The sequence below is a fragment of the Coregonus clupeaformis genome, unplaced genomic scaffold, assembly GCF_020615455.1.
Source record: "Coregonus clupeaformis isolate EN_2021a unplaced genomic scaffold, ASM2061545v1 scaf0143, whole genome shotgun sequence".
NCBI lineage: Eukaryota > Metazoa > Chordata > Actinopteri > Salmoniformes > Salmonidae > Coregonus > Coregonus clupeaformis.
In genome coordinates this window covers 340001-361259 of record NW_025533598.1, presented here as the reverse complement: position 1 = coordinate 361259, position 21259 = coordinate 340001, and the positions used below count along the sequence as shown (strand labels likewise).

At 49.2% G+C, this 21259-nt stretch overlaps 1 protein-coding gene across 1 annotated transcript in view; it reads left to right on the top strand.

Annotated features, from left to right (window-relative positions):
• Positions 1–21259, top strand: part of LOC121541374 (metabotropic glutamate receptor 5) — a gene marked incomplete at its 5' end in the record, with an annotated part of 126997 nt that overhangs the window by 44496 nt on the left and 61242 nt on the right. Inside the window, 4 exons of the mRNA XM_041850354.2 lie at positions 13006–13241; positions 13452–13573; positions 18960–19084; positions 19364–19559. Coding sequence (XP_041706288.2) covers positions 13006–13241; positions 13452–13573; positions 18960–19084; positions 19364–19559 — 679 coding nt within the window. The remainder of the gene's footprint in view (positions 1–13005; positions 13242–13451; positions 13574–18959; positions 19085–19363; positions 19560–21259) is intronic.

The following is a 21259-nucleotide window of genomic DNA, read 5'->3' as shown; positions in this document are numbered from 1 at the left end:
AATGTTTACTTATGAGCCCTTCCCCAACAATGCAGAGTTAGAAAGTCATAGAAAATTAACTGAATTGGAACATAAATAGTAACACAATAAAACAACAGTACCAGGTAATAACATGGTTATATACAGGAAGTACCAGGTAATAACATGGTTATATACAGGAAGTACCAGGTAATAACATGGTTATATACAGGAAGTACCAGGTAATAACATGGTTATACACAGGAAGTACCAGGTAATAACATGGTTATACACAGGAAGTACCAGGTAATAACATGGCTATATACAGGAAGTACCAGGTAATAACATGGCTATATACAGGAAGTACCAGTACCTAGTTAATGTCCAGGTAATAACATGGTTATATACAGGAAGTACCAGGTAATAACATGGCTATATACAGGAAGTACCAGGTAATAACATGGCTATATACAGGAAGTACCAGGTAATAACATGGCTATATACAGGAAGTACCAGTACCTAGTTAATGTCCAGGTAATAACATGGTTATATACAGGAAGTACCAGGTAATAACATGGCTATATACAGGAAGTACCAGGTAATAACATGGTTATATACAGGAAGTACCAGGTAATAACATGGTTATATACAGGAAGTACCAGGTAATAACATGGCTATATACAGGAAGTACCAGGTAATAACATGGTTATATACAGGAAGTACCAGGTAATAACATGGTTATATACAGGAAGTATCAGGTAATAACATGGCTATATACAGGAAGTACCAGGTAATAACATGGTTATATACAGGAAGTACCAGGTAATAACATGGTTATATACAGGAAGTACCAGGTAATAACATGGTTATATACAGGAAGTACCAGGTAATAACATGGTTATATACAGGAAGTACCAGGTAATAACATGGTTATATACAGGAAGTACCGGTACCTAGTTAATGTCCAGGTAAAAACATGGTTATATACAGGAAGTACCAGTACCTAGTTAATGTCCAGGTAAAAACATGGCTATATACAGGAAGTACCAGTACCTAGTTAATGTCCAGGTAATAACATGGTTATATACAGGAAGTACCAGTACCTAGTTAATGTCCAGGTAATAACATGGTTATATACAGGGAGTACCAGTACCTAGTTAATGTCCAGGTAATAACATGGTTATATACAGGGAGTACCAGTACCTAGTTAATGTCCAGGTAATAACATGGTTATATACAGGGAGTACCAGTACCTAGTTAATATCCAGGTAATAACATGGTTATATACAGGAAGTACCAGTACCTAGTTAATGTCCAGGTAATAACATGGCTATATACAGGAAGTACCAGTACCTAGTTAATGTCCAGGTAATAACATGGTTATACACAGGAAGTACCAGGTAATAACATGGTTATACACAGGAAGTACCAGGTAATAACATGGCTATATACAGGAAGTACCAGGTAATAACATGGCTATATACAGGAAGTACCAGTACCTAGTTAATGTCCAGGTAATAACATGGTTATATACAGGAAGTACCAGGTAATAACATGGCTATATACAGGAAGTACCAGGTAATAACATGGCTATATACAGGAAGTACCAGGTAATAACATGGCTATATACAGGAAGTACCAGTACCTAGTTAATGTCCAGGTAATAACATGGTTATATACAGGAAGTACCAGGTAATAACATGGCTATATACAGGAAGTACCAGGTAATAACATGGTTATATACAGGAAGTACCAGGTAATAACATGGCTATATACAGGAAGTACCAGGTAATAACATGGTTATATACAGGAAGTACCAGGTAATAACATGGTTATATACAGGAAGTACCAGGTAATAACATGGTTATATACAGGAAGTACCAGGTAATAACATGGCTATATACAGGAAGTACCAGGTAATAACATGGTTATATACAGGAAGTACCAGGTAATAACATGGTTATATACAGGAAGTACCAGGTAATGACATGGTTATATACAGGAAGTACCAGGTAATAACATGGTTATATACAGGGAGTACCAGTACCTAGTTAATGTCCAGGTAATAACATGGTTATATACAGGGAGTACCAGTACCTAGTTAATGTCCAGGTAATAACATGGTTATATACAGGAAGTACCAGTACCTAGTTAATGTCCAGGTAATAACATGGTTATATACAGGGAGTACCAGTACCTAGTTAATGTCCAGGAGTACCAGGTAATAACATGGTTATATACAGGAAGTACCAGTACCTAGTTAATGTCCAGGTATTAACATGGTTATACACAGGAAGTACCAGTACCTAGTTGATGTCCAGGGGTACCAGGTAATAACATGGTTATACACAGGAAGTACCAGTACCTAGTTAACGTCCAGGGGTACCAGGTAATAACATGGTTATATACAGGAAGTACCAGTACCTAGTTAATGTCCAGGGGTACCAGGTAATTTTATTTTTATTTTTTATTTCACCTTTATTTAACCAGGTAAGCCAGTTGAGAACAGGTTCTCATTTACAACTGCGACCTGGCCAAGATAAAGCAAAGTAGTGCAATAAAAACAACACAGAGTTACATATGGGGTAAAGAAAAAAAACATAAAGTCAGAAAATACAACAGAAAATATATATACAGTGTGTGCAAATGTAGCAAGTTATGGAGGTAAGGCAATAAATGGGCTATAGTGCAGAATAATTACAATAGTATTAACACTGGAATGCTAGATGTGCAAGAGATTATGTGCAAATAGAGATACTGGGGTGCAAAAGAGCAAATTAAATAACAATATAGGGATGAGGTAGTTGGGTGGGCTAATTTCAGATGGGCTGTGTACAGGTGCAGTGATCGGTAAGGTGCTCTGACAACTGATGCTTAAAGTTATTGGGGGAGATAAGAGTCTCCAGCTTCAGAGATTTTTGCAATTGCGTTCCAGTCATTGGCAGCAGAGAACTGGAAGGAATGGCGGCCAAAGGAGGTGTTGGCTTTGGGAATGACCAGTGAGATATACCTGCTGGAGCGCAGACTACGGGTGGGTGCTGCTATGGTGACCAATGAGCTAAGATAGGGCGGGGATTTGCCTAGCAGTGATTTATAGATGGCCTGGAGCCAGTGGGTTTGACGCACGAACATGTAGTGAGGACCAGCCAACAAGAGCGTACAGGTCACAGTGGTGGGTAGTGTATGGGGCTTTGGAGACAAAACGGATGGCACTGTGATAGACTACATCCAATTTGCTGAGTAGAGTGTTGGAGGCTATTTTGTAAATGACATCGCCGAAGTCAAGGATCGGTAGGATAGTCAGTTTTACGAGGGCATGTTTGGCAGCATGAGTGAAGGAGGCTTTGTTGCGAAATAGGAAGCCGATTCTAGATTTAACTTTGGATTGGAGATTCTTTATGTGAGTCTGGAAGTTGAGTTTACAGTCTAACCAGACACCTAGATATTTGTAGTTGTCCACATACTCTAGGTCAGACCCGTCAGAGTGGTGATTCTAGTCGGGTGGGCGGGTGCTAGCAGCGTTCGATTGAAAAGCATGCATTTAGTTTTACTAGTGTTTAAGAGCAGTTGAAGGCTACTGAAGGATTGTTGTATGGCATTGAAGCTCGTTTGGAGGTTTGTTAACACAGTGTCCAATGAAGGGCCAGATGTATACAAAATGGTGTCGTCTGCGTAGAGGTGGATCTGAGAGTCACCAGCAGCAAGAGCGACATCATTGATATACACGGAGAAAAGTGTCGGCCCAAGAATTGAACCCTGTGGCACCCCCATAGAGACTGCCATAGGTCCAGACAACAGGCCCTCCGATTTGACACACTGAACTCTATCTGAGAAGTAGTTGGTGAACCAGGCGAGGCAGTCATTTGAGAAACCAAGGCTAGACCAGTACCTAGTCTATGTCCAGGTAATAACATGGTTATATACAGGGAGTACCAGTACCTAGTTAATGTCCAGGTAATTAATTGGTTATACACTGGAAGTACCAGTACCTAGTTAATGTCCAGGGGTACCAGGTAATAACATGGTTATACACAGGAAGTACCAGTACCTAGTTAATGTCCAGGGGTACCAGGTAATAACATGGTTATATACAGGGAGTTCCAGTACCTAGTTAATGTCCAGGTTTTAACATGGTTATACACAGGAAGTACCAGTACCTAGTTGATGTCCAGGGGTACCAGGTAATAACATGGTTATATACAGGAAGTAACAGTACCTAGTTAATGTCCAGGTTTTAACATGGTTATACACAGGAAGTACCAGTACCTAGTTGATGTCCAGGGGTACCAGGTAATAACATGGTTATATACAGGAAGTACCAGTACCTAGTCTATGTCCAGGTAATAACATGGTTATATACAGGAAGTACCAGTACCTAGTCTATGTCCAGGTAATAACATGGTTATATACAGGAAGTACCAGTACCTACTCTATGTCCAGGTAATAACATGGTTATAAACAGGGAGTACCAGTACCTAGTTAATGTCCAGGTAATAACATGGTTATATACAGGAAGTACCAGTACCTAGTTAATGTCCAGGTAATAACATGGTTATATACAGGAAGTACCAGTACCTAGTTAATGTCCAGGTAATAACATGGTTATATACAGGAAGTACCAGTACCTAGTTAATGTCCAGGTAATAACATGGTTATATACAGGAAGTACCAGTACCTAGTTAATGTCCAGGTAATAACATGGTTATATACAGGGAGTACCAGTACCTAGTTAATGTCCAGGGGTACCAGGTAATAACATGGTTATATACAGGAAGTACCAGTACCTAGTTAATGTCCAGGGGTACCAGGTAATAACATGGTTATATACAGGGAGTACCAGTACCTAGTTAATGTCCAGGTAATAACATGGTTATATACAGGAAGTACCAGTACCTAGTTAATGTCCAGGTAATAACATGGTTATATACAGGAAGTACCAGTACCTAGTTAATGTCCAGGGGTACCAGGTAATAACATGGTTATATACAGGGAGTACCAGTACCTAGTTAATGTCCAGGTAATAACATGGCTATATACAGGAAGTACCAGTACCTGGTCTATGTCCAGGGGTACCAGGTAATAACATGGTTATATACAGGGAGTACCAGTACCTAGTAATTATGGTTGCTGATAATGGGCTTCTGTACACCTATGTAGATGTTCCATTAAAAATCTGCAGTTTCCAGCTACAATAGCCATTTACAACATTAACAATGTCTACCCTGTATTTCTGACCAATTTGATGTTATTTTAATGGACAAAGAAATTGCTTTTCTTTCAAAAACAAGGACATTTCTAAGTGACTCCAAACTTAAGAATGGTAGTGTATATGATTGTATACAAATGTAAGCAAGGTTAGAAATTATTATGTTTTTGCTTCTTGCGGTCAATTTGCAGTCTACAAATTATTTGTAATTATGTTCCAGCCCCCCGACCATCCTCTCAAGAAAAAATGGGCCCGCGGCTATCCTAGCTGATGATCCCTGGCCTAGGTTGCAACCTTGCATGGTGGTAAAGGGTCAAGGGCCACACCCTCTCATGCGATGCCCTGCCAATTGGCCACTTGGTGGCACTATAACAAGCGATTGCCCTAGGACCATGCCTCAGGACTACCTGGCCTGATGACTCCTGGCTGTCCCCAGTCCACCTGGTCGTGCTGCTGCTCCAGTTTCAACTCTTCTGCCTGTGGCTATGGAACCCTGACCTGTTCACCGGACGTGCTACCTTGTCCCCAGACCTGCTGTTTTCAACTCTCTCTCTCTCTACCGCACCTGCTATTTCAACCTCTAAATGCCCGGCTAAGAAAAGCCAAGTGACATTTACTCCTGAGGTGCTGACCTGTTGCAACCTCTACAACCACTGTGATTATTATTTGACCCTGCTGGTCATCTATGAACGTTTGAACATCTTGAAGAACGATCTGGCCTTAATGGCCATGTACTCTTATAATCTCCACCCGGCACAGCCAGAAGGGGACTGGCCACCCCTCAGAGCCTGGTTCCTCTCTAGGTTTCTTCCTAGGTTCCTACCTTTCTAGGGAGTTTTTCCTAGCCACCGTGCTTCTACATCTGCATTGCTTGCTGTTTGGGGTTTTAGGCTGGGTTTCTGTATAAGCACTTAGTGACATCTGCTGATGTAAATAGGGCTTGTGATGTCACGAGAGGCTGTGTCCTGGAGGGACGTTACATCCCCCTGAGGTGGCTGCAAACCCAGACAGCTATGGCTCCATCTGCTGGTATGGTCGGGAACTCCAACCCTCTGTGGCCAATCTTCCCACGCAGCTGAAACCAATGAGGGGCTGATAGGCTGGAGTTGTTTTGGAAGGGAAGAGACACGGTCTGGAGGGTGGGTTGAGGGAAGAAGAGAATTGTGTTATAATTTCGTTAGTTGCCGAAGACCTTTAATAAAAATCCTTGTTTTGGTTGAACCTGGACTCCTTGCACTACTTGGGCAACCCCGCTGGAAGCGGTAGCCTCTCGTGGCATCACAGATGGTGGAGAATACAGGCACGCTCAAGCGTTAATAGTGCATGTCAGAGGAGGATACCGAAGGTTTGATCACCCAGTTTTCCAAGTTGGCCGTAGGCTCCCCGCCGACTGAAATGGAGGACATATTGAAAGCCCTTGTTGCTGGCCAGCAAGCCCAGATGCAAGCAAACGTGGCTCTCTTGGAGGAGCAAAAGAAAGCCAACCGTCTGAAGGCAGAGGAATTGCAGTTGCAGAGACAGAGGGTGGTCCAAAATACCCGCCCAATAAAGGCAAGTGACTTTATATCTAAGATGGGAGCTACCGATGACATTGAGGCATACCTGCATGCATTTGAGGCCACGGCCACTAGGGAAGCCTGGCCCAAGCAACAGTGGGTTGGTCTGTTAGGCCCCTTCCTAACCGGGGAAGCGCTGAATGCTGTCCGGGACCTGGGCCCCTGACCAGGTTACTGACTATGATGCCCTGAAGTCTGAGATCCTCAGCAGATATGGACTCACAAAATTTGGTATGGCCCAGCGCTTTCACAGTTGGACCTTCCAACCAGACCAACCTCCTCGGGCGCAGATGCATGAACTTGTCCGAATCGCAAGGAAATGGCTGGATCCGCAGAGGAATACAGCAGCGGCGGTGGTGGAGGCCGTTGTGGTGGATCGTTACCTCACGCGCCCTGCCTTATGAGGCAAAACGGTTCATCAGTCAACAGGCCTTGACCACGGCTGATCTGACCGTGGAAGCTGTGGAAAAGTACCAGGCCACAGCGGAGATGCTGAATGCTTCCCGAAAAGACCCCAGGAGTGCGGCCCCACCACAAATGGGAAGAACCCGTCCAAAGGACCCCAAGGTCTCGAACCCAGCCACGTCAGGACTTATCCCGGCTCCAGGGGGAGCCAGAAACCAGGCGGGTCCAAGAAGAGTACACCAGGAGGGGGAAACTTCGACAGTGTTACCGGTGTGGGGAGATGGGACATATCTCCTGGCAGTGTGGGAAACCAGCCGATGAACCTATGCCCACTGCGGAGTCCTCCAGCTCAGCACCCACACACCGGGTTGCCTCGCTCATGGGAGTCGTAGATGGCGGCCCCGATCGACCCCCCACCTGCCCGGTAACTGTGAATCACCATGATGTGGAGGCCTTACTGGATTCTGGTAGCCGGGCCACCCTGGTGCGTAAGGATTTGGTGGGCCCAACGTGTCTGACCCCGGGGAAAGTCCTCCCAGTTTCCTGTGTCCATGGGGACACCAGAGAATACCCCATTACTGAACTTACAATGACCAGCACACGGGGAACCATACACACGACGGCGGGGGTGGTTGATTCCTCCCCGTCCCTGTCCTAATTGGGACGAGACTGCCCAGCCTTTTACCCACTCTGGAGAGAGTCTCAGGAGAGGATAACCCGAGTACCTCGGAAACGGAGAGGCAAGACTCATCCTGGGAAGGCTCCGGTGCAATCCTCCGAGTTACTCACTCCCGCCCGGGCTCTGATAGGGATGGCAGGTGCCCAGACCGACACCGAGACTGGTCCGGATACGGGAGAAGAGAACGCAGCCCAGGAAAGTGCTCCGTTCTCCAGTGAAGAAGACGTCCCAGGCACCCAAGAGCTTCCCCCCTCTCACAGGCCAGTATGGTACGGCTCAATTACAAGATCCTACTCTTGCAAATGCCTTAAGAAATGTGCAGGTATTAGAAGGTGTAGTGTTAGGTGATAAGACAACCCCTACTTACCCCCATTTCGCAGTAAACCGGGGTTAGTATATCAGATAGTCAAGAAAAATGAGGAAGTGCATGAACAGCTCCTCGTGCCACAGCCCTATCGGGCCACAGTACTCAACCTAGCCCACACACACCCGCTAGGGGCCCCACTTGGGGGTAGAGAAGACTAAGGAAAGAATCATGCAACGTTTCTTTTGGCCAGGAGTACACAAAGAGATAGAGAACTACTGCCGTAGTTGCCCTGAGTGTCAGCAGGTTGCGCCAAAGCCCACATATAGAAACCCGCTCATTCCCTTGCCCATTATCGAAACTCCTTTTGAGAGGATTGGATTAGACATAGTCGGGCCCTTACCGAAAAGTGCCAGGGGACATCAATACATTCTGGTCATTCTGGACTATGCGTCCCGGTACCCGGAGGCCATTCCGCTGAGGAAGGCTACATCCAGACAAATCGCCAAGGAGCTGTTCCGTCTCTCAACTAGTCTGGGAATCCCAAAAGAGATATTGACGGACCAAGGGACTCCATTCATGTCCAGGGTGATGAAAGAACTCTGTGCTTTACTGAAAATCAAACAGCTGAGAACCTCGGTCTACCACCCCCAGACAGATGGCCTAGTCGAACGTTTTAACAAAACACTAAAATCCATGCTGCGGAAAGCGGTAGGGGGAAGATGGGCGCAACTGGGATCAGCTGTTACCATACATATTGTTTGCGGTGAGAGAGGTACCTCAGTCTTCTACTGGTTTTTCACCCTTTGAGCTCTTGCTTTCCTACAGACCCAGAGGACTGCTCGACATCGCCAAGGAGGCCTGGGAGGAGCAGCCATGCCAACAGCGGACACTGATCGACCATGTAGGGGCTATGAGGGAGAGAATGAAGGCCATCTATCCCATGATGCGGGGAACACATGGAGGCCAGTCAGCGGCAACAGCAAGCCTCCTACAACAGATCTGCTCAGCCCAGGGAGTTTAAGCCGGGGGACAGAGTGCTGGTCCTGGTGCCAACCGTTGAGTGCAAATTCCTGGCAACCTGGCAAGGACCATATGAGGTCATTGAACGCATGGGAGAAGTAAACTACAAGGTGAGGCAACCAGATAAGAGGAAAACTGAGCAGATTTATCATGTTAACCTTTTAAAGAAGTGGCACGCCAGAGAGGCGCTGTTTAGCTCTCTACCCCCACAGAGACCCAGGAACCGGCGCGAGAAGAGGTTCAGCTGGGTCCAAATCTGTCCCCACATCAACGACAGATGGCCCTGGAACTCGTGGAGCAGAACCAGGATGTCTTCTCCTCCCCTTCCCGGTCACACAGAGGTGGTCCAACATGAGATCCGCACCATGCCTGGCCGAACGGTAAACCAGCGCCCGTACCGCGTGCCAGAGGCTCGTAAAGTGGTTATACAGAAGGAGGTAAGGAAGATGCGGGAGTTGGGAGTAATCGAAGAGTCCCACAGTGCCTGGGCAAGTCCCATAGTACTAGTTCCCAAGCCAGACGGTTCAGTACGATTTTGTAATGACTATCAAAGTTGAATGAAGTGTCTGAATTTGATGCATACCCAATGCCTCGTGTCGATGATTTAATAGACTCCTTGGGGCATGCTCGTTTCATAACCACTCTTGATCTCACAAAGGCTACTGGCAGGTGCCCTTGACCCCGGCGTCTAAGGAGAAGACAGCCTTTGCCACCCCCGGAGGGCTCTACCAGTATACCCGACTTCCGTTTGGTCTCCACGGGGCACCTGCCACGTTCCAACGCCTGATGGATCGAGTCCTTGCGCCCCACAAGAGGTACGCAGCGGCTTATTTGGATGATGTGGTTATACAAAGTCAGGATTGGGCCAGCCACCTACCCCGGGTACAAGCGGTGCTGGATTCGCTCAGGGAAGCAGGGCTCACGGCAAACCCGAAGAAGTGCAAGGTGGCCTTCAGTGAGACAAACTACCTGGGGTACACCATTGGGCGGGGGTTGGTCAAACCACAGGAAGCCAAACTGCGGGCCATACAGGACTGGCCGCAGCCCATCAACAAGAAGCAAGTAAGGTCATTTTTGGGCCTCGCTGGCTACTATAGACCTTTATTGCAGATTTTGCTACCATAGCGGCACCATTGACGGAGCTGACGACCAAACGCCACTCACGAATGGTGAAGTGGAACCCTGCGGCGGAGGCGGCTTTCCGCAACCTGAAGCGAGCACTCTGCTCCAGTCCGATCCTGGTGGCACCAGACTTCAAGAAGGAATTCATGGTCCAAGCGGATGCTTCGGAGGTGGGTCTGGGTGCTGTCCTCACCCAGGCACATGACGGGGAAGAACATCCCATTCTCTACCTAAGCAGGAAGTTACTTCCAAGAGAGAAGAACTATTCAACGGTGGAGAAGGAATGTCTGGCTGTAGTCTGGGCCCTGGAGTCCCTTCGGTTCTATCTCCTGGGCCGACGTTTCATGGTGGTATCTGATCACGCCCCTCTGCAGTGGATGGCCAAGAACAAGGAATCAAACAGTAGAGTAACCAGATGGTTTTTGAGCTTGCAACCGTTTAACTTTTCGGTTGTCCACAGGGCTGGCAAGCACCACGGAAATCCGGACGCCCTCTCCCGGCGTGATGCCTTCTTCACTGCCGTTACCCCGACGAGGACGTCGGTCCCGAGGAGGGGGATGTGTGATGTCACGAGAGGCTGTGTCCTGGAGGGACGTTACATCCCCCTGAGGTGGCTGCAAACCCAGACAGCTATGGCTCCATCTGCTGGTATGGTCGGGAACTCCAACCCTCTGTGGCCAATCTTCCCCACGCAGCTGAAACCAATGAGGGGGCTGATAGGCTGGAGTTGTTTTGGAAGGAAGAGACACGGTCTGGAGGGTGGGTTGAGGGAAGAAGAGAATTGTGTTATAATTTCGTTAGTTGCCGAAGACCTTTAATAAAAATCCTTGTTTTGGTTGAACCTGGACTCCTTGCACTACTTGGGCAACCCCGCTGGAAGCGGTAGCCTCTCGTGGCATCACAGGCTTTATAAATAACATTTGATTGATTGATAGATTGAACATTTTGTGAAAAACACTTCAAACGCTAACTCCTCTGGCACCGAATGACCGATCTGCACAAAATTATATACATGGCATCTATGGACCAAGCACTCACAAATGATGTTTTTTCCAGGATAGCTTCTCAAACAATATGGCCACTACTGATCAATAAACATTCACGTGGGCATGGTCTGGCACATAAATGCATATAACTCCGACATGGCTATTTGTAACAAAACATGTTCCAAACACTGTCAAGACTTAACAAATCTCAGCACATTCAGTTTCGACCACACGGTGGCGCTATAACGGGCAAATGTTTATATACAGTATCTTGATCTGTTTGACTCAGAGTGATTTGAGTCTGTCTAACCTGTAAAGTATGGTTCCGTTTAGACGCATGTTGGCTCTGTTGGACAGGAAAAATAATCAATGCAAGCTCATTGTCTCATAGCGGCCATATTGTTTCAGCTAGAGTCTTGGAAAATATTGTGTTTGAAGATGTGTATCTATAGATGCTATAGATCGGTCTAGCGATTCTGTAGAATAATGCATTTTTTAAGTAGTCAAAAACATAATTTAAAAATATCCAAAATACATATTATATTGCGCGATCAGTTTGATTTTGAGTTCTGATATTTGGCAAGTGTGGTAAACAAGGGCAATGGTTACATTATTTCCTGATGGTGGCACAGTGGGTCCATAGCTGAACCCGGAATTGTTTGTTTTTGACTGTGTTATACTGTATTTTAAAAAATGGATGACAAGTCATGTGATAGTACAGCACAGACCATATGGTCCACACTGTTCAATTATTACTCTCTTAGCAACAAGATATATACCCTCTCTCTCCCCTCTCCCCTCTCTCCCCTCTCCCTCACCTCTCTCTCCCTCCCCTCCCCTCTCTCTCTCCCTCCCCTCTCCCTCCCCTCCCCTCTCTCTCTCCCTCCCTCTCCCTCCCCTCCCCTCTCTCTCTCCCTCCCCTCTCTCTCTTCCTCCCCTCTACCCTCTCCCTCTCCTCCCTCCCCCTCCCCTCTCCCTCTCCTCCCTCCCCCTCCCCTCTCCCTCTCCCTCCCTCTCTCTCTCCCTCCCCACCCTCCCCCTCCTCTCTCTCTCTCTCCCCTCTACCCTCTCCCTCCCCACCCTCCCCCTCCCCTCTACACACCCCCCTCCCTCTCTCTCTCTCCCTCCACTCTACCCTCCCCCTCCTCTCTCTCTCCCTCTCCTCCCTCCCCTCTCCCTCCCCTCTCTCTCTCCTCCCCACCCTCCCCCCTCCCCTCTCTCTCTCCCTCTCCTCCTCTCCCCCTTCCTCCTCTCTCTCTCTCCCTCCCCTCTCCCTCCCTCTCTCTCTCCCTCCCCTCTCCCTCCCCTCCCCTCTCCCTCCCCTCCCCTCTCCCTCCTCCTCCCCTCTGTCTCTCCCTCCCCCTCCTCCCTCCCCCCTCCCCTCTCCCTCTCCCTCCCCTCTACCCTCTCCCTCTCCTCCCTCCCCCTCCCCTCTCCCTCCCCTCCCTCTCCCCTCCTCCCCTCTCCCCCCTCCCCTCTCCCCCTCCCTCCCCTCTCCCTCCCCCTCCCCTCTCCCTCCCCCCTCCCCTCTCTCTCTCTCCCTCCCTCCCTACCCTCTCCCTCTCCCTCCCTCTCCCTCTCCCTCCCCACCCTCCCCCTCCCCTCCCTCCCCCTCCCCCTCCCCTCCCCACCCTCCCCCCTCCCCTCCCTCCTCCCTCCCCACCCTCTCCCTCCCCCCTCCCCCCTCCCCACCCTCCCCCTCCCCTCTCTCTCTCCCTCCCCACCCTCCCCCTCCCCTCTCCCTCCCCCTCCCCTCCCTCCTCCAGTGATGGCTGGGCTGACCGGTATGATGTAACAGATGGGTACCAGAAAGAGGCAGCAGGGGGAATCACTATAAAGCTGAAGTCAGCCTACATCACCTGGTTTGACGACTACTACTTGGCTCTGCAACCAGATGACAACACCAGGAACCCCTGGTTCACTGAGTTCTGGCAACACCGGTTCCAATGTAGACTAAAGGGACACGCACAGGAGAGCACCAAGTACAACCGCACCTGCAATAGTGAGTAGACGCAGGCAGACACACACGCTGAAGATGTGTTTAGATGTGCTGAAACTGAAACTGGTTTGACTCTAGTTGTGTTTAGATGTGCTGAAACTGAAACTGGTTTGACTCTAGATGTGTTTAGATGTGCTGAAACTGAAACTGGTTTGACTCTAGTTGTGTCTAGATGTGCTGAAGATGTCTGACTGTACTGTACCCCCCCCCCAGATAGAGAGTCTCTCCGTCAACAGTATGCCCAGGACACTAAGATGGGTTTCGTCATCAATGCAATCTACTCCATGGCTTATGGACTACACACTATGCAGCAGACCGTCTGCCCAGGATACCAAGTGGGTAGACCTGGTTCTTTCTGTGTGTGCCTTGTTAGCTCTCTCTAACACCTCTCTCTGCCCTGTCCTGGTTACCAGGGTCTCCTCTCTCTGCTCTGTCCTGGTTACCAGGGTCTGTGTGTGTTAACACCTCCCTCTCTCTGTCCTGGTTACCAGGGTCTGTGTGTGTTAACACCTCTCTCTGTCCTGGTTACCAGGGTCTGTCTGTGTTAACACCTCTCCCTGTCCTGGTTACCAGGGTCTGTCTGTGTTAACACCTCCCTCTGCTCTGTCCTGGTTACCAGGGTCTGTGTGTGTTAACACCTCCCTCTGCTCTGTCCTGGTTACCAGGGTCTGTGTGTGTTAACACCTCTCTCTGTCCTGGTTACCAGGGTCTGTCTGTGTTAACACCTCCCTCTGCTCTGTCCTGGTTACCAGGGTCTGTCTGTGTTAACACCTCTCTCTGCCCTGTCCTGGTTACCAGGGTCTGTCTGTGTTAACACCTCTCTCTGTCCTGTCCTGGTTACCAGGGTCTGTCTGTGTTAACACCTCTCTCTGTCCTGTCCTGGTTACCAGGGTCTGTGTGTGTTAACACCTCTCTCTGTCCTGTCCTGGTTACCAGGGTCTGTCTGTGTTAACACCTCTCTCTGTCCTGGTTACCAGGGTCTGTCTGTGTTAACACCTCTCTCTGTCCTGGTTACCAGGATCTGTCTGTGTTAACACCTCTCTCTGTCCTGGTTACCAGGGTCTGTCTGTGTTAACACCTCTCTCTGCCCTGGTTACCAGGGTCTGTCTGTGTTAACACCTCCCTCTGCTCTGTCCTGGTTACCAGGGTCTGTCTGTGTTAACACCTCTCTCTGTCCTGGTTACCAGGGTCTGTCTGTGTTAACACCTCTCTCTGTCCTGGTTACCAGGGTCTGTCTGTGTTAACACCTCTCTCTGCCCTGGTTACCAGGGTCTGTCTGTGTTAACACCTCTCTCTGCCCTGTCCTGGTTACCAGGGTCTGTCTGTGTTAACACCTCCCTCTGTCCTGTCCTGGTTACCAGGGTCTGTCTGTGTTAACACCTCTCTCTGTCCTGTCCTGGTTACCAGGGTCTGTCTGTGTTAACACCTCTCTCTGTCCTGGTTACCAGGGTCTGTCTGTGTTAACACCTCTCTCTGCTCTGTCCTGGTTACCAGGGTCTGTCTGTGTTAACATCTCTCTCTGCTCTGTCCTGGTTACCAGGGTCTGTCTGTGTTAACACCTCTCTCTGTCCTGGTTACCAGGGTCTGTCTGTGTTAACACCTCCCTCTGTCCTGGTTACCAGGGTCTGTCTGTGTTAACACCTCTCTCTGTCCTGTCCTGGTTACCAGGGTCTGTCTGTGTTAACACCTCCCTCTGTCCTGGTTACCAGGGTCTGTCTGTGTTAACACCTCTCTCTGTCCTGTCCTGGTTACCAGGGTCTGTCTGTGTTAACACCTCTCTCTGTCCTGTCCTGGTTACCAGGGTCTGTGTGTGTTAACACCTCTCTCTGTCCTGTCCTGGTTACCAGGGTCTGTCTGTGTTAACACCTCTCTCTGTCCTGGTTACCAGGGTCTGTCTGTGTTAACACCTCTCTCTGCCCTGTCCTGGTTACCAGGGTCTGTCTGTGTTAACACCTCCCTCTGTCCTGTCCTGGTTACCAGGGTCTGTCTGTGTTAACACCTCCCTCTGCTCTGTCCTGATTACCAGGGTCTGTCTGTGTTAACACCTCCATCTGCTCTGTCCTGGTTACCAGGGTCTGTCTGTGTTAACACCTCTCTCTGTCCTGGTTACCAGGGTCTGTCTGTGTTAACACCTCTCTCTGTCCTGGTTACCAGGGTCTGTGTGTGTTAACACCTCTTTCTGCTCTGTCCTGGTTACCAGGGTCTGTCTGTGTTAACACCTCTCTCTGCCCTGTCCTGGTTACCAGGGTCTGTCTGTGTTAACACCTCTCTCTGTCCTGGTTACCAGGGTCTGTCTGTGTTAACACCTCTCTCTGTCCTGGTTACCAGGGTCTGTCTGTGTTAACACCTCTCTCTGCCCTGGTTACCAGGGTCTGTCTGTGTTAACACCTCTCTCTGTCCTGGTTACCAGGGTCTGTCTGTGTTAACACCTCTCTCTGCCCTGGTTACCAGGGTCTGTCTGTGTTAACACCTCTCTCTGTCCTGGTTACCAGGGTCTGTCTGTGTTAACACCTCTCTCTGTCCTGATTACCAGGGTCTGTCTGTGTTAACACCTCTCTCTGTCCTGGTTACCAGGGTCTGTCTGTGTTAACACCTCTCTCTGCCCTGGTTACCAGGGTCTGTCTGTGTTAACATCTCTCTCTGCTCTGTCCTGGTTACCAGGGTCTGTCTGTGTTAACACCTCTCTCTGTCCTGGTTACCAGGGTCTGTCTGTGTTAACACCTCTCTCTGCTCTGTCCTGGTTACCAGGGTCTGTCTGTGTTAACATCTCTCTCTGCTCTGTCCTGGTTACCAGGGTCTGTCTGTGTTAACATCTCTCTCTGCTCTGTCCTGGTTACCAGGGTCTGTCTGTGTTAACACCTCTCTCTGCTCTGTCCTGGTTACCAGGGTCTGTGTGTGTTAACACCTCTCTCTGCCCTGGTTACCAGGGTCTGTCTGTGTTAACACCTCCCTCTGCTCTGTCCTGGTTACCAGGGTCTCCTCTCTCTGCCCTGTCCTGGTTACCAGGGTCTGTCTGTGTTAACACCTCTCTCTGTCCTGGTTACCAGGGTCTGTCTGTGTTAACACCTCCCTCTGCTCTGTCCTGGTTACCAGGGTCTGTCTGTGTTAACACCTCTCTCTGTCCTGGTTACCAGGGTCTGTGTGTGTTAACACCTCTCTCTGCCCTGTCCTGGTTACCAGGGTCTCCTCTCTCTGCCCTGTCCTGGTTACCAGGGTCTGTCTGTGTTAACACCTCTCTCTGTCCTGTCCTGATTACCAGGGTCTGTCTGTGTTAACACCTCCCTCTGTCCTGGTTACCAGGGTCTGTCTGTGTTAACACCTCCCTCTGCCCTGTCCTGGTTACCAGGGTCTGTCTGTGTTAACACCTCCCTCTGCTCTGTCCTGGTTACCAGGGTCTGTCTGTGTTAACACCTCCCTCTCTCTGTCCTGGTTACCAGGGTCTGTGTGTGTTAACACCTCCCTCTGCTCTGTCCTGGTTACCAGGGTCTCCTCCCTCTGCCCTGTCCTGGTTACCAGGGTCTGTCTGTGTTAACAACTCCCTCTGCTCTGTCCTGGTTACCAGGGTCTGTCTGTGTTAACACCTCTCTCTGCTCTGTCCTGGTTACCAGGGTCTGTCTGTGTTAACACCTCTCTCTGTCCTGTCCTGGTTACCAGGGTCTGTCTGTGTTAACACCTCCCTCTGCTCTGTCCTGGTTACCAGGGTCTGTCTGTGTTAACACCTCTCTCTGTCCTGGTTACCAGGGTCTGTCTGTGTTAACACCTCCCTCTGCCCTGTCCTGGTTACCAGGGTCTGTCTGTGTTAACACCTCCCTCTGCTCTGTCCTGATTACCAGGGTCTGTCTGTGTTAACACCTCTCTCTGCTCTGTCCTGGTTACCAGGGTCTGTCTGTGTTAACACCTCTCTCTGTCCTGGTTACCAGGGTCTGTCTGTGTTAACACCTCTCTCTGTCCTGGTTACCAGGGTCTGTCTGTGTTAACACCTCTCTCTGCTCTGTCCTGGTTACCAGGGTCTGTCTGTGTTAACACCTCTCTCTGCTCTGTCCTGGTTACCAGGGTCTGTCTGTGTTAACACCTCCCTCTGCCCTGTCCTGGTTACCAGGGTCTGTCTGTGTTAACACCTCCCTCTGCCCTGGTTACCAGGGTCTGTCTGTGTTAACACCTCCCTCTGCCCTGGTTACCAGGGTCTGTCTGTGTTAACACCTCTCTCTGCTCTGTCCTGGTTACCAGGGTCTGTGTGTGTTAACACCTCCCTCTGCCCTGTCCTGGTTACCAGGGTCTGTCTGTGTTAACACCTCTCTCTGCTCTGTCCTGGTTACCAGGGTCTGTCTGTGTTAACACCGCTCTCTGTCCTGGTTACCAGGGTCTGTCTGTGTTAACACCTCTCTCTGCCCTGGTTACCAGGGTCTGTCTGTGTTAACACCTCTCTCTGTCCTGGTTACCAGGGTCTGTCTGTGTTAACACCTCTCTCTGTCCTGGTTACCAGGGTCTGTCTGTGTTAACACCTCTCTCTGCCCTGGTTACCAGGGTCTGTCTGTGTTAACACCTCTCTCTGTCCTGGTTACCAGGGTCTGTCTGTGTTAACACCTCTCTCTCTGTCCTGGTTACCAGGGTCTGTCTGTGTTAACACCTCTCCCTGTCCTGGTTACCAGGGTCTGTGTGTGTTAACACCTCTCTCTGTCCTGGTTACCAGGGTCTGTCTGTGTTAACACCTCCCTCTGTCCTGGTTACCAGGGTCTGTCTGTGTTAACACCTCTCTCTGTCCTGTCCTGGTTACCAGGGTCTGTGTGTGTTAACACCTCTCTCTGTCCTGTCCTGGTTACCAGGGTCTGTCTGTGTTAACACCTCTCTCTGTCCTGGTTACCAGGGTCTGTCTGTGTTAACACCTCCCTCTGTCCTGGTTACCAGGGTCTGTCTGTGTTAACACCTCTCTCTGTCCTGTCCTGGTTACCAGGGTCTGTGTGTGTTAACACCTCTCTCTGCTCTGTCCTGGTTACCAGGGTCTGTCTGTGTTAACACCGCTCTCTGTCCTGGTTACCAGGGTCTGTCTGTGTTAACACCTCTCTCTGCCCTGGTTACCAGGGTCTGTCTGTGTTAACACCTCTCTCTGTCCTGGTTACCAGGGTCTGTCTGTGTTAACACCTCTCTCTGTCCTGGTTACCAGGGTCTGTCTGTGTTAACACCTCTCTCTGCCCTGGTTACCAGGGTCTGTCTGTGTTAACACCTCTCTCTGTCCTGGTTACCAGGGTCTGTCTGTGTTAACACCTCTCTCTCTGTCCTGGTTACCAGGGTCTGTCTGTGTTAACACCTCTCCCTGTCCTGGTTACCAGGGTCTGTGTGTGTTAACACCTCTCTCTGTCCTGGTTACCAGGGTCTGTCTGTGTTAACACCTCCCTCTGTCCTGGTTACCAGGGTCTGTCTGTGTTAACACCTCTCTCTGTCCTGTCCTGGTTACCAGGGTCTGTGTGTGTTAACACCTCTCTCTGTCCTGTCCTGGTTACCAGGGTCTGTCTGTGTTAACACCTCTCTCTGTCCTGGTTACCAGGGTCTGTCTGTGTTAACATCTCTCTCTGCTCTGTCCTGGTTACCAGGGTCTGTCTGTGTTAACACCTCTCTCTGTCCTGTCCTGGTTACCAGGGTCTGTCTGTGTTAACACCTCTCTCTGTCCTGGTTACCAGGGTCTGTGTGTGTTAACACCTCCCTCTGCTCTGTCCTGGTTACCAGGGTCTGTGTGATGCCATGCGGCCCATCGATGGACGTAAGCTGCTGGAGTTCCTGATGAGGACCAACTTCACTGGAGTCTCCGGAGAAACTATCCACTTTGACCAGAATGGAGACTCACCGGGCAGGTAGCTAGCACTGTGTGTGTGTGTGTGTGTGTGTGTGTGTGTGTGTGTGTGTGTGTGTGTGTGTGCGTGTGTGTGTGTGTGTGCGTGTGTGTGTGTGTGTGCGCACGCGTGTGTGTGTGTGTCTGGAGAGACTATCCTCTTTGACCAAAACCGAGACTCAGCAAGGAGGTGAGTGAATACATTGTTTTGGAGGAAATAGCGTTTGAAGGGGGATTTTATTAAAACTGCCGATCTGGTGATTGTTATTATTGACCCTTCTGGAATGTGTGTGGGTTTTAGGTATGAGATCATGAACTTTAAGCGTCTGGGCGGTGATGGTGATGGTGATGGTGATGGTGTGGAGCAGTACAGTTATATCCATGTGGGGAGCTGGGACCAAGGAGGACTGAGGATGGACGATGAGGAGATCTGGACCAACTCCTCCACCATTATACAGTCTGTCTGCTCCGAACCCTGCCAGAAGGCACAGATCAAGGTACACACGGGCACACACACACACACATGCACACACACACACACACACACACACTGCACACACACACACACACACACACGCGCACACACACACACACACACACACACACACACACACACTCGCACACACACACCACACACACACGCGCACACACACACACATGCACACACACACACACACACACACACACACACACACACACACACGCGCACACACACACGCGCACACACACAAACCTTTGGCACATCTTGATTGTTCTTTAGCTCTGAAGTCATTGGTGTCTGTGATCCAGAACACTAAATAAACACCAGGTCTAAAGGAATTGTTTACGACATTCATGGTTCTGAAGCACAAAATCCTATGTCATCAGGCTATGATAGGAAGTTTTTGCAAGTCTGATCTGCGATGGATTTGCTATAAAAGTATTTTTTCTCACGTCACTCAATGAAGTGCTCTAAAAACCCCTCTTCTGACTGATCTGTAAAGAGAAGGGCGGGCCTACTGCTCTGATTGGATTGAGTGAAGAAGGATTTCTCCGTTCACTTATTTCAAGCGATCACTTCTCCCTCGCACGTTTGGGTCAGATTGCTGCTGCCTCCTGATTGCCTGCTACTATGATACATCACATGGCGAGGATATTTGCTAGCAAGCTGTCAATGTGCATAGGAAGCCGAGCAAAGGTAGGGAAAAAGGGAACTCTGATGAGCTGTCTGACTGACAGCAAATGTGTCAGAGTAGCCCTAGGTTACAGACAGAGACACAGAGTAGCCCTAGGTTACACACAGACACACAGAGTAGCCCTAGGTTACACACAGACACACAGAGTAGCCCTAGGTTACAGACAGACACACAGAGTAGCCCTAGGTTACACACAGAAACACAGAGTAGCCCTAGGTTACACACAGAAACACAGAGTAGCCCTAGGTTACAGACAGACACACAGAGTAGCCCTAGGTTACAGACAGACACACAGAGTAGCCCTAGGTTACACACAGACACACAGAGTAGCCCTAGGTTACACACAGACACACAGAGTAGCCCTAGGTTACACACAGAAACACAGAGTAGCCCTAGGTTACACACAGACACACAGAGTAGCCCTAGGTTACACACAGACACACAGAGTAGCCCTAGGTTACACACAGACACACAGAGTAGCCCTAGGTTACAGACAAAAAACACAGAGTAGCCCTAGGTTACACACAGACACACAGAGTAGCCCTAGGTTACACAGAGACACACAGAGTAGCCCTAGGTTACAGACAGAAACACAGAGTAGCCCTAGGTTACACACAGACACACAGAGTAGCCCTAGGTTACACACAGACACACAGAGTAGCCCTAGGTTACACACAGACACACAGAGTAGCCCTAGGTTACACACAGAAACACAGAGTAGCCCTAGGTTACACACAAACACACAGAGTAGCCCTAGGTTACACACAGAAACACAGAGTAGCCCTAGGTTACACACAGAAACACAGAGTAGCCCTAGGTTACAGACAGACACACAGAGTAGCCCTAGGTTACACACAGAAACACAGAGTAGCCCTAGGTTACACACAGACACACAGAGTAGCCCTAGGTTACACACAGACACACAGAGTAGCCCTAGGTTACAGACAGAAACACAGAGTAGCCCTAGGTTACACACAGAAACAAAGAGTAGCCCTAGGTTACACACAGACACACAGAGTAGC